A 12,662-nucleotide genomic window follows, 5' to 3' on the forward strand; every position below is an offset into this window, starting at 1 on the left:
ACAGCCATTACCTACCATGCCCAATCAACACAATAAAATAACTACAGACCGTCCAGAACACAGCCCTCAGACTTATATATTCACTCAGCAAATATGACCACATTACCAACGCATACTTAGAATCTCACTGGCTACCAATAAAAGCAAGAACACAATTCAAACTCACAATTCAAATTCACAATTCAATTCAAACAAGTAACCCACGGCACAGCACCCAGCTACCTAAATAACCGTTTTCACTACCACCTCTCACCCAGAAGAAGGAGAACACAGAACCTTTTCACCTACCCACCTCTCAATGGTACTCGACGTAAGAAACTTTACGACAACCTTCTAGGGACACAGGCAGCTAAAATTGACTCTGACATCTCAAAATTACTGATCAAAACAACAGACATAAAAGAGTTCCGAAAAGAAATAAAAACACTACTGTTCAAAAAATATCTCCTATCACTCTAACCGCCATCTAAGGAGTTCCCAATCAATTCCTTTGGGAACATCCCCATATAGTAACACTTTGTCCAACCCAAACTAAACACTTCTACAGTCCATATCATCAACATTAAGTAACCAATATCATGCAATCATCAACATTATGAATCCACCTTCGCTTATAGGTATATGATGCTACTCTCCACCCGAAGAAACTTGATTCAGTTCATGTAACATCTTCTGTGATCTAGAATGTATTGTAATTCTTTACTCTCCACCCAATGTAACTTGATTCAGTTGCTATGTAACATCTTCTGTGATATTGAATGTATTGTAATTCTTTACTGTTACCTGTAATTAACTCTTCTCCTGTAATGTAATTCTACTGGAAATGCCCAGACATCTTCTATATTGTAATCCGCCTAGAACCGCAAGGCATAGGCGGAATAGAAATCCCTAATGTAATGTAATGTAAAGCAGCAACTTGGTCCTCACTTCATACAGTCACCTTTTATTAATTCTTAATGTGGACTCTACTTATCAATCTGTCTCTGTGCAGCTCAATGACATTCTATGTTAAAATAAAATCATTAAATTAAAATCCAGAGAACATTACACTATATTTATAAGACTTCCTGAGAATTCTGTAATTGAATTATGGTACTTCTTTTCATCATCCTGGTGTAGGGCTAGAGTAACTCATTTTTTGTTGTTTGCCATGCAATCTCAGATCAAAATAGCTCACAAAGCCCAGTATTATCACTGGCTAGCAGGGCTGGCCTAACCATTAGACAGACTTTGCAGTTTCATAGGTTGGCAGCTTCTGGAGGGCAACAAAGAACGAGAGGGCACTCTCTAAAGTTAAAAGGGGATAGATTCCGAACAAACGTAAGGAAGTTCTTCTTCACCCAGAGAGTGGTAGAAAACTGGAACGCTCTTCCAGAGGCTGTTATAGGGGAAAACACCCTCCAGGGATTCAAGACAAAGTTAGACAAGTTCCTGCTGAACCAGAATGTATGCAGGTAAGGCTAATCTCAGTTAGGGCAATGGTCTTTGACCAGAGGGCCGCCGCATGAGCGGACTGCTGGGCACGATGGACCACTGGTCTGACCCAGCAGCGGCAATTCTTATGTTCTTATATTACAATTCTCACACCTTGTTTTGACATGTGGGCTACTCCTGAATAATGGATAATACATAAAGAGATAAGCAGACTTGTGTGCCTGACTCAGTCCTGCTTGTTGATGGAAAAATCATTGTTGCTCACCTGTAATGGATATTTTCTGTAGACAACAGAATTGATCAGGCACAAAATCCCTCCAGCTCCTTTAACATCTGCGTTAATTCTTGAGCAATGGAACTGAGGGGATTGCACATGCTCAGAGTTTACACTTAAGTTTTAAACGCCTCGAGAGCTGTTCCATTCCAACAAAGTGCAATGACGTCACCCGCTTCTGTGCCTGACTGAGTCCTGCTTGCTGATGGAAAATGTTTATGACTACTTTGTATGGAGGCACTGATTGCAACTAATGTTTTACATAGGAACATAAGAACTGCCATCTCTGGATCAGACCTTCGGTCCAACAAGTCTGGCGATCCGCACAAGCGGAGGCCCAGCCAGGTGTACATCTGGCGTAATTTTAGTCACCCATATCCCTCTATGCCTCTCGTAAGGAGATGTGCATCTAGTTTGCTTTTAAATCCTAGAACGGTGGATTCCGCAATAACCTCATCTGGGAGAGCATTCCAGGTGTTCACCACTCATTGCGTGAAGCAAAATTTCCTGATATTTGTCCTGGACTTGTCCCCCCTTAGCTTCAGTCCATGTCCTCTTGTCCATTTCACATTGGACATTGTAAATAATTTTTTTCCTGCTCTATTTTGTCAATTCCTTTCAGTATTTTGAAAGTCTCAATCATATCCCCTCGCAGTCTCCTTTTCTCAAGGGAGAACAATCCCAGTCTCTTAAGTCATTCCTCGTATTCCAAGTTCTCCATACTGTCAGCCTAGCTATCGCTACCATTCAGCATTTTTAGTTGGCATTACTTATGTCAGCGAAGGCCTATGGGAAATTATATCAATCTGACTCTGGCATGGGAATGCAGATAGATCCTGAGGGCAGGGAAACTGTTTTAAGTAGCTCTGATTGAATCATGACTAGCAAAAAGGTGTTAATGTCTGATTAAGAGGGTGCTTAGGACAATGGGTCCAGGTACACAGATCAAGCAGATAGGCTGCTTGAATGGGACAAAGAAGCCAGAGACTAATCCCATCTTCCATGCTTGCAAGTATCACACCCTCCTTTATCAATTAAATTAACCATTGTTTCAAACAGTTTACAAATTCTAAACAGAAAGATACTGGGACATACAAGTTTCTATATTCAGAATAAGATTCCAAGATATAAAAGCCTCCTCTCTGCTCTATCAATCTATCTATCAATCTATCTTTCTATCTCTGGAGGAGAGGGGTCTTGGCTCTCTCTCTCTCTGGCTCTTCCTAGAACTTCTGACTTCATCTTTGTTTCTGGACTCTGTAAGGCAGGGAAACTGCTTTGCTCTCTACTTAATTGTAATGCTTCATTGTAATGCTTATAAATATTGCTCTTCTGTAAGACTATTTCTATAATATATTCTTTATGCAACCACCTCTGACTGTGCCTATTATTTGATTCTACTTCCTGGTGAAACTTCAGTGAGGGAACTGAACCTGGGACCAGGTGTTTGTCAGGGCGCCTTTCACTTAACCCCTACCACCATACATTGGGGGGGGGGGGCCACTAACAAACCTGACACATACCTTTTATTAGCTTCGTTGCTCATCTCTGCACCCTCTCCAGCAGTTTTATATCCTTCTTTAGATTGGGAGACCAATGTTGGACACAGTATTCCAAGTGTGGTCTAACCATTGCCCTATAAAGCGGCATTATAACTTTCTCCGATCTACTCGTGATTCCTTTCTTTATCATGCCTAACATTCTATTTGCTTTCTTTGCCGCTGCCACGTATTGTGCTGACGGTTTCTATCAGTACACCCAGGTCCATTTCTTGTACGCTCTTACCCAGAGTTGCACCTGAGATTCTATACTCGTGTTCCTTGTTCTTTCTGCCTAAATGCATTACTTTGCACTTTTCCACATTAAACTTCATCTGCCATTTCTCCGCCCATTTCTTTAACTGACACAAGTCACTCTGGAGTTCCTCGCTATCTTTTTGCAATCTGATTGCCCGGCATAGCTTTGTGTCGTCTGCAAACTTGATGATCTCACTGGATGCTTCTTCTTCTAGGTCATTGATGAAAATATTAAATAAGATGGGCCCAAGTACCGAGCCCTGGGGCACACCGCTAGTCACTTTCTCCCAGTCTGAGAACTTCCCATTTATGCCCACTCTCTGCTTTCTGTTCTCCAGCCATTTGCCTATCCATCTTAGTATATCTCCCTCTATTCCATGGCTTTGTAGTTTCCTGAGAAGTCTTTCATGTGGAAACCTTCTGGAAGTCCAAGTATATTATGTCCACCGGTTCTCCACTATCAATTTGTTTGTTCACGGTCTCAAAAAATTGAAGTAAATTTGTCAAACATGATTTCCCTTTCCTGAAGCCATGTTGACTGGCTCTCATCAGGACGTGTGTATCCAAGTGCTGGACTATGCTATCTTTAATCAGTGCTTCAACCATCTTTTCAGGGACAGACGTAAGACTCACAGGTCTGTAGTTGCTGGTTCTCCTCTTGATCCTTTTTTGAAAATTGGCGTGACGTTCGCTATCTTAAAGTCGTCCGGTATCTGTCCAGTTCTAATTGACAGAAAACTAGCAAAGTGCTGGCATAGAAAAGTGAAAAAGTATCTTGAAATGCCATGGGCTATTGAAAACTGCCCCGTTACACAAAAGTAATCTTAAATCAAGAAAACACCATCACCTTTCCCTTCTCAAATCCATATATAATTCATATAGTACATATTGCTGGACTTCTTTCTACCTGTTGCAATCAAACCAATGTTGCCAACCTTAGAGATTTAAAGATGAGTTCGAGGACTGAATGTCCCATTGGACAACTGGGAAATGTTTTAATAGTATTGTTGATCTGGTGGTATAAAATATCTTAAATCACATCTAATAATATTCAGTTAAATCAATGACCCGCAGATTTTGTCGCGCCACGGCACACAAAATGTAGTGGCCTTGGCTCGAGGCTTTCGGAAGTGTGCGGACGTTGACGTGATGACATCACAAACATGCATGACATCATCACATCAATGTCCGCGCATGCGAGAAGACCCTCCAGATGGGCCATGAGCCGCCAGTTGGGGGTGCCGGCAGGGAAGACACGTGGAAAGAAGGAAAGGCACCGGCTGATTGCCTACAGGATTTGCCCCTCACTGGAAGAGCCACGTCCTGTAGGCAGTCAGCCAGCGCCAGTACTGCTCCTCCTCCCCAGCAACTTGTGTCAGACCTGAAATCTCAGGATGCACACTAGTGTGCTGTGACATATAGTTTTCGATATACTGAGTTAAATCATTTCATCAGTTTGGGGAAAGAAATAATTTTGGCAGTAATTTTATAAGGAGTTTTCATATGTAAATCCTGTGGTACATGAATAAAAGGCCTCTTATAAAATCACCCCATGCACAGTGACAAGACGTCATGAACTATACACGAGCTACATGAGTGTGTTTGGGGGCAGAGATTTGGGTGGAGTAACAATGCATGCTCATCTATAATAATAAAATGCTAGCCGCGCATGCGCACTCTTGCTGCGTGTTCCCTGAGATCTGATCTGTTGCGCTAGGCAAGAGTGCACATGCGCGTTGTACGTCACCAGCCGACGATCGCCTCCACAAGCCTGCTCCCAGCCAGCCGACAATCGCCTCCACAAACCGGGACTGGGGCACAAAGAGCGCCTCCTGCCCCCCCCCCCCCCCGGGACAAATCGAAAAATGGAGCTGAGAAGAGTCCAGAAACTTTCCGAACTGGCTCTTGCGATGACCCTGCCGCCCGGGACCCGAGTCCTTTGCCGCCCCACCCTTCCCTTCCCGCGGATCCGACTATGAACCTGGCGATTCAAGCAGCGTGTGCAGCAGTCTTCACACGCTGCTTCGGGCTCTTCTACTGCCCTGATTTGCTCTGCATTGCTGTTCTTCCTTTGGATTCAGACAGAGCTCATATCAGCCAATCATTCAGGTATGGATGCACTTGTATCCCCTCCTTGCAGAGGTGCGCTGCTACTATGACCATCACCTTGGTGAAAGTACGTGGCACCGTGGCCAGCCCAAATGGAAGGTCCAAGAACTGGAAGTTCTGCGCCAGAAAGTGGAACCTCAAGATCTGGTCCATGCAAAAACACAGTATTTTGAGGGCACTGACTGATTTCATATCTAGAATCAGCCTTCAGTCTTCTGAGTCTCATTTGGGCACAATAAAGTATATAAAGTATCTGCCCAAGCCTGACTGCATCCGTGATGGCTGCTATGGTTACTATATCCAGTAGTCTCTTTACTGTTGCTCAGATTCTGACTGCATTCTCTGGCTTTTTCTGGAAGGGGACAAAAAAATTTGAGCTTGTACCCCCTCCTGAATAATTTCCAGTACCCAGTGGTCTGAAGTGATCTTCACAAATGCTTCCCAATAAGCTGATAACCTCCCCCCTATCCTTGGAGGTACGGCTCCTGACTTGGCATCAGGACTGCTTCTTGGGGGGTCACTGAGGAGAAAGATCCTGAGGACTGGAGATGCTTATCACCCCCAAATCTCTGTCCCAAGCCTTGACATGATCTCTGGACTGAAGGTTCTTCTGTGTACTGGCTCCCAGAGCATGACATAACCTTTAGTTGCAAGTACATGTGATGTACGACGTCGCTGCTCTGCGTTCAATCCCCAACACCACGGCCTCAAATTGCCTCTTAAGGACAAAATCCAGCTTGTAGTCCTGTGCATCTTTCATCACTACTTCACCTTCACTGGGGAGGGAGGTATGCTTGGTAACCTGTGTCACCAAGAAATCCACCATTGACAGAATAAACAGCTGACGAAATTCAGCGTCCATCGGGTAAAGTTTCATCATGGCCTTAGCCCAATGGTCTGTCAGCATCTTAGTAATGTCTGGATGGGAGGGAAAGCATGTGGTCTGAGTCTTAGTGCTGCTCATAAGTGAGCACTGGGCAGCAGAGGCTCTATCTTTAATTCTTGGAGATAGCCACTAATAATCTCCAAAAGTGCTGTGGGCTTAAACAGCCTGCGCACTGTCAGGTCCTCTCAGAAATCCAGGCTGCCATTTAGTTGGGACTTGGCCCTCCCAGGCGTGATGCAGAATCTTCTATACTGAGGAGCCAGACTGGGAAAGTAAAGGCATAGATACAGACTCCACTTCATTCCAGTCCTCTTCTGACTGTACCCCCATATCTTGTGCATGGCTCTATTGTAGGTGAAACTGCACTCTTAGGAGGGAGAACCCCTGGAGCTACCACCACCACGACCTCCAAGGAGTCACTGCAATCACTTTAATTTAAGTATGCTTCATACATCATAATATAAATTCTGGAACAAAATCCAGACGAGGATGCCCAGAGGGCCCTTGCCAGTGCTCCTGTGTGCCACTCTGGGGGTTCATGGCAGGTGCACAGCTGCGCTTCACTGGAGATGCACTTACACCATTCCCAGCTAAAATCAGGATTTTGTATCTGAAACTTGTAGCACCGAAAAGCCTCACAACCGGATAAAAAAACTCTGAAATTAAAGGAAAAATAAACATGAGCAGAACAGACAGGCTCCCACCATCTCATGTGTACAGAGTAAAACTGAGGAGTTACAAGACAGCCCAGAGTGAGGCAAGGTAGAGCAGAAAAAATGTAAATGGGGGGTCTCTACATCAGATCTTGTGATCAGAGGTACCCAACCCACAGCTTCAAGAATGATATGTCTATTGCACTAGAACTTGTAATAAACTTACCTTTTTTATGCACTGTAGTAAAACATCTGCTATTGTGCTTTGCACAGAATACCATTGTGAGAGAGAGCATCCCTAAGGCTTCTTTACTTTTTGTAGCATAAATAACACATATAAAGGTTTGCACTTTTTATTAACTGTTAGTAGATGGACTTTCTAGTTCAGTACTTAAACAAGTCTGAATTTATTTGGCTAATTATTATGATTACTCTATTTTAAAAAACCCCAAATCCCTCTTACCTCACCAGAAGATTCTGAGTTGGAAGCCAATGGATAGGGTATGACAGCCATTTGGTTGACTGCATCCTTATTTCTGTGAAATTTTAAAATGCAGAGAATCACTATATCATATGGTAAAATGCTGAACTGCTTTCATTAAGAGCTTAACTTATTATTATTTTATTTCTTATATAAACCGCCAAAGCCGTAGTACAGTATTTTCACGCATATAACGCGCGCGTTATACGCGTTTTTACCTACCGCGCATACCCCTCGCGCGTTATACGCGTGAGCGTGGTATACAAAATTTTTTTACATAGTTCCCACCCCGCCCGACGCCCGATTCACCCCCCCCAGCAGGACCGCTCGCACCCCCACCCCGAACGACCGCTCGCACGCGCTCCCACCCGCACCCGCGATCGGAGCAAGAGGGAGCCCAAGCCCTCTTGCCCGGCCGACTCCCCGACAATATCGGGCCAGGAGGGAGCCCAAACCCTCCTGGCCACGGCGATCCCCTACCCCCACCCCGCACTACATTACGGGCAGGAGGGATCCCAGGCCCTCCTGCCCTCGACGCAAACCCCCCTCCCTCCCTCCAACGACCGCCCCCCCCAAGAACCTCCGACCGCCCCCCCAGCCGACCCGCAACCCCCCTGGCCGACCCCCACGACACCCCCACCCCCCTTCCCCGTACCTTTGCTAGTTGGCCAGACAGACGGGAGCCAAACCCGCCTGTCCGGCAGGCAGCCAACGACGGAATGAGGCCGGATTGGCCCATCCGTCCCAAAGCTCCGCCTACTGGTGGGGCCTAAGGCGCGTGGGCCAATCAGAATAGGCCCTGGAGCCTTAGGTCCCACCTGGGGGCGTGGCCTGAGGCACATGGGCCCAACCCGACCATGTGCCTCAGGTGAACGGAGAGTCGGGACAGCGCACGGAGAGTCGTGGCAGTGCACGGAAAGTCAGGGAGGGTGAACGGAGAGTCGGGACAGCGCACGGAGAGTCGGGGAGGGCGAAAGGAGAGTCGGGGTGGCCAGAGGAGAGTCGGGGCGGGCGAAAGGACAGTCGGGCTGCATGCGCGGTATACCCGTGAGCGCGGTATACAAAAGTTTTTGTACATAAAATCGTGGTTTCTGCGCGCTATACCCGTGTGCGCGTTTTACACGGGTGCGCGTTATCTGCGTGAAAATACGGTAGTTCGAGGCGGTTTACAACAAAGAAGGGCTGGACAATCAGCAAATAGTTACAAACAGTGAATACAGATACAGATACAGATATGCGAATAGTTACTATCAGTGAATACAGATACAACAAAGAATCAGCGAATACGGTTTACAACAGAGAAGGGCAGGCCAATCAGCGAGATGTTACAGTCAGCGAATACAGATACAATAAATATGCGTGTGCGGGGGAACGGGCGAAATAGGGACAAAAGTGGGTGGGCAGGGCGAAGGGTAGGGAAAGAGAGCTTGGGGAGCAGGGGAGGGAGGGAGGGAGGGAGGGCTAGGTTGTAGTTCGGTTGAATAGGCTAGTTTTTAATAATTTCCTGAAGTTTAGGTAGGATGAGGAGTGCGAGATAATTCTGCTCAGCCAGTCATTTAGATGACCTGCTTGGAAGGCAAGTGTTCTGTTTAGGTGACTTTTGTATCGGCAGGCCTTTAGAGTTGGGTGGCTGAAGAGGTGGACTCTGCAGGTGGGTCTGGAAGGGCAGTTTAAGGAGAAATGGGGAACCATGTATAATGGGGCCAAACCAAGAATGGATTTGTAACAGATACAGGCAAACTTGAATTGAATTCTTGCTTCCATGGGTAGCCAGTGGAGTTTTTGGTAGTAGGGGGATATGTGTTCCCATTTTTTTCAGCCCAAAGATCAGTCGGATTGTCGAGTTTTGGATGATGCGGAGTCTTTGAATGGTTTTATTGAAGGACCCCAGGAGAATGACACAGGGACAAATTTGTACCCATCCCCGCGGGAACTTATTTTCCCGTCCCGGCAAGTTCTTTTCCTGTCCCTGCCCCATTCCTGCAAGCTTCAAAGACTTTAAAATCATAAGTGTTCAAGGCTTGTGCGGTTAAGGCAGAGCTTACAGGAATGGGGCAGGGGCAGTGGCAGGGACACTGACAAAATTTGTGGGGGCAGGATGGGAAAACTGAGTTCCTGTGGGGATGGGGAAAAATTTGACCCTGTGTCATTCTCTAGCTTAACTGATCCACTATGCATGAAGGAAATGGTTTTCAATGTGATCCAGCTGGCTGAGTTAATTAGCAAGATCCCTTCAGATGAATTAAGCATGCAAAGTCTGGACTTCCTGCTTATCACTCACAGTCAGAGAAAGGAAGATTTAGATTATTGTTCAAGATGACTGAAAACTGCAAATGGAATCACCTTCTACATGCAGAGATCTGTGAATTTACTTAGGGCTCCTTTTAGCGCGCGCGCTACCCGAAAAACTACTGCCTGCTCAAGAGAAGGCGGTAGCAGCTAGCGTGCGCGGCATTTTAGCGTGCGCTATTCCATGCGTTAAGGCCCTAACGCACCTTTGTAAAAGGAGCACCTTAGTCTAAGCAAACTTTTAATTCAAATCAAAATCCTTGATTTTGGGGGGGGATCTCTCATGTGTGCCTTCTGTAATATATAGTGGCAATAAAAAAATATGCTAATAACGCTGGCTTAGGGTTACATTCACAAGTGTGCATGACAAAAATCTAAAGTTATTTGTATCAGGTCCAGTGATTTAGGGCTCCTTTTATCAAGGTGCGCTACGGGGGTTAGCGCGTCGGACATTTCATCACGCGCTAACCCCTGCGGCAAGCCTAAAAACTAACGGCTTGTCAATAGAGGCGTTAGTGACTAGCGCGGCAGGCGGTTGAACGCGCGGTGTTCCGCGCATTAACCGCCTCCCGCACCTTGATAAATGGAGCCCTTAGTGGCAGCAGTTTTCTGCTACACCATAAAGTTTTCAAACATTGGCCTGGTTTATCACTGCAATATATGTTCTGATGTTTTTCTCTTGTTTGTTCTTGCTGAGGAGTTCAATCTGTGGAAGAAATGAAAAACCAGTCCTGGGGAATATACTTTTCCAATAAGGGAAATAAAAGATGGAAAAATTGTTCCTCTTTTTTTTTTTTTTTAAAAAAAGGTTTAATCCTTCTGCTTTGACCATGCTTCCCAGTAGGATGAGCTGATAGGCCATTAACCCCCTCAGATTTTTAGTGGCAGCTGAGAAGCCAAGAAGGGACGGCTCTCAGCTTGCAGCACAGATTTTACATTTGATTTTAGAAAAAAAATATCAAAGAAATCTGTAATTTGGTACAGGCAAGGTTTAGGTGTTTGCAGTGGCTGAGGGAGGAGATCTGCTTAAGCTGTACGAAGGTAGGGCTAGTCTCAGAGCACTGGTCTTTGACCTAGCAGCGGCAATTCTTATGCTCTTATGGTCACTTCTGAAATCAGAGTGAGATATATGCATTTCTGACTGTTGTGGTTAATCTATGCTGGAAAATGGAAAGCCTCCACTTTGAGAAGGAATTCCATCCGGATCATTTCCATCATACCGGAGCTCTCAAGCTTCATCAATGACATTTGTCAAGCAACATGCATCCAGTCCTAAAGGTGCAATGGGAAGGCAGGGCCAGAACCAAGAACAAATACTATGGCCTAAACTAAAATCATATCATCCTTTAAGACACTAGAAGATCAAACAAGATTGACAGGTATAGTTACTAATGCATGCTACCAGTTTTGCATGTGTTAACACAGTTGACTCGTTATTTTCCTGCAAAATCCCATTTTATGCAATGAGAACTAGTTTGCTTACATTAACCATAGTAACACAGGCAAAATCAGTAGTGTGCATTAGTAATTATGCTGCTTAAAAATCTACTCTCAATTACTTCACATATACATGGCCAGAATTTCATTCTCCCCTTCACCATCTCTGTAGGCAGCCACAATAAAATATCACTGTATTTGACTGTACTACTGTATATTCTGTGCACTTACTATAAAAACATCTAAGCTTCTCTCTCCTGGCACATCACATGTCATACTGCTGGCTTGAGAAAACATTTGGCTGAGCAATCTGCAAGGCCACCCCACTTTCAGGAACTGGGATAAGACAAGGTGGCAGGTGTGATACGGGGCCATCACAGAGAGAAAGTGTATTTCCAGAGCGCATACAGTTGTCGCTAATTCTACACAGAGCTAGATTGCTAGGAGACCTTTAGCCTGAAAGAGAGACATACAAGCAGCGGAAATGTGATAGATATGCAAGGAAGCGGTGTCAGGTCAAAAGCGCGCTGGGACAAAGGCGCGTGCAGACAATTGAGTGCAGCGTGGAGGTGCGCGCCGCAGAAAATTACTCTTTTTACGGCTCCGACGGGGGGGCATGGGGGGAACCCCCCACTTTACTTAATAGAGATCGCGCCGCGTTGTGGGGGCGTTGTGGGGGGTTGTAACCCCCACATTTTACTGAAAACTTCACTTTTTCCCTGTTTTTAGGGAAAAAGTTAAGTTTACAGTAAAATGTGGAGGGTTACAACCCCCCAAATCCTCCACAACGCCGGCGCGATCTCTATTCAGTAAACTGGGGGGCTCCCCAACAAAACCCCCCGTCGGAGCCCCTAAAAACTGTAATTTTCTTCGGCGCGCGCCTCCGTCTTGCGCTCAGTTGTCGGCGCGCACCTTTGTCTTTCGCCGACTTGTCTATGAACCCAAGGAAGCAGAAGGCAAAGAAACAGAGAGAAAGGTGACAGAGAAAGACAGGCAGTGGGAGAGGGAAATCTACGAAGAAAAATGACACAAGAAGGAAGAGTGAAAGTTATGGGAGTGTTGACATTAATTCTTTCTGCACACAATCTTTAGTTCCATACTCCAACATTTGTTGTAGGTTTTTGGGTGCTCTGCCCCTCAAAATGTTGCTGATCCCTGATCTAGCGAGTCATTGGATTTTGCAATCGATTCAAAAAATATGGTTCTAGAATTAGAAAGACAGACTGCAATAACCTAGTAAATGAAGGAAGATAAAGACCAAGTTTCAAGTTTATTTAAAATTTCTTATACCGCTTAATCCGGG

General features: G+C 45.4%; 1 protein-coding gene across 9 annotated transcripts in view; it reads right to left on the reverse strand.

Annotated features, from left to right (window-relative positions):
* PATJ (PATJ crumbs cell polarity complex component) overlaps positions 1–12,662 on the reverse strand; it is a 392,685-nt gene that overhangs the window by 109,256 nt on the left and 270,767 nt on the right. For all 9 annotated transcript variants that reach the window (XM_033916053.1, XM_033916047.1, XM_033916046.1 and 6 more), the window contains one exon: positions 7,616–7,688. In XM_033916053.1, the coding sequence (XP_033771944.1) occupies positions 7,616–7,688 (73 nt within the window). The remainder of the gene's footprint in view (positions 1–7,615; positions 7,689–12,662) is intronic.

The sequence above is a fragment of the Geotrypetes seraphini genome, chromosome 12 (genome assembly GCF_902459505.1).
Source record: "Geotrypetes seraphini chromosome 12, aGeoSer1.1, whole genome shotgun sequence".
Lineage (NCBI taxonomy): Eukaryota > Metazoa > Chordata > Amphibia > Gymnophiona > Dermophiidae > Geotrypetes > Geotrypetes seraphini.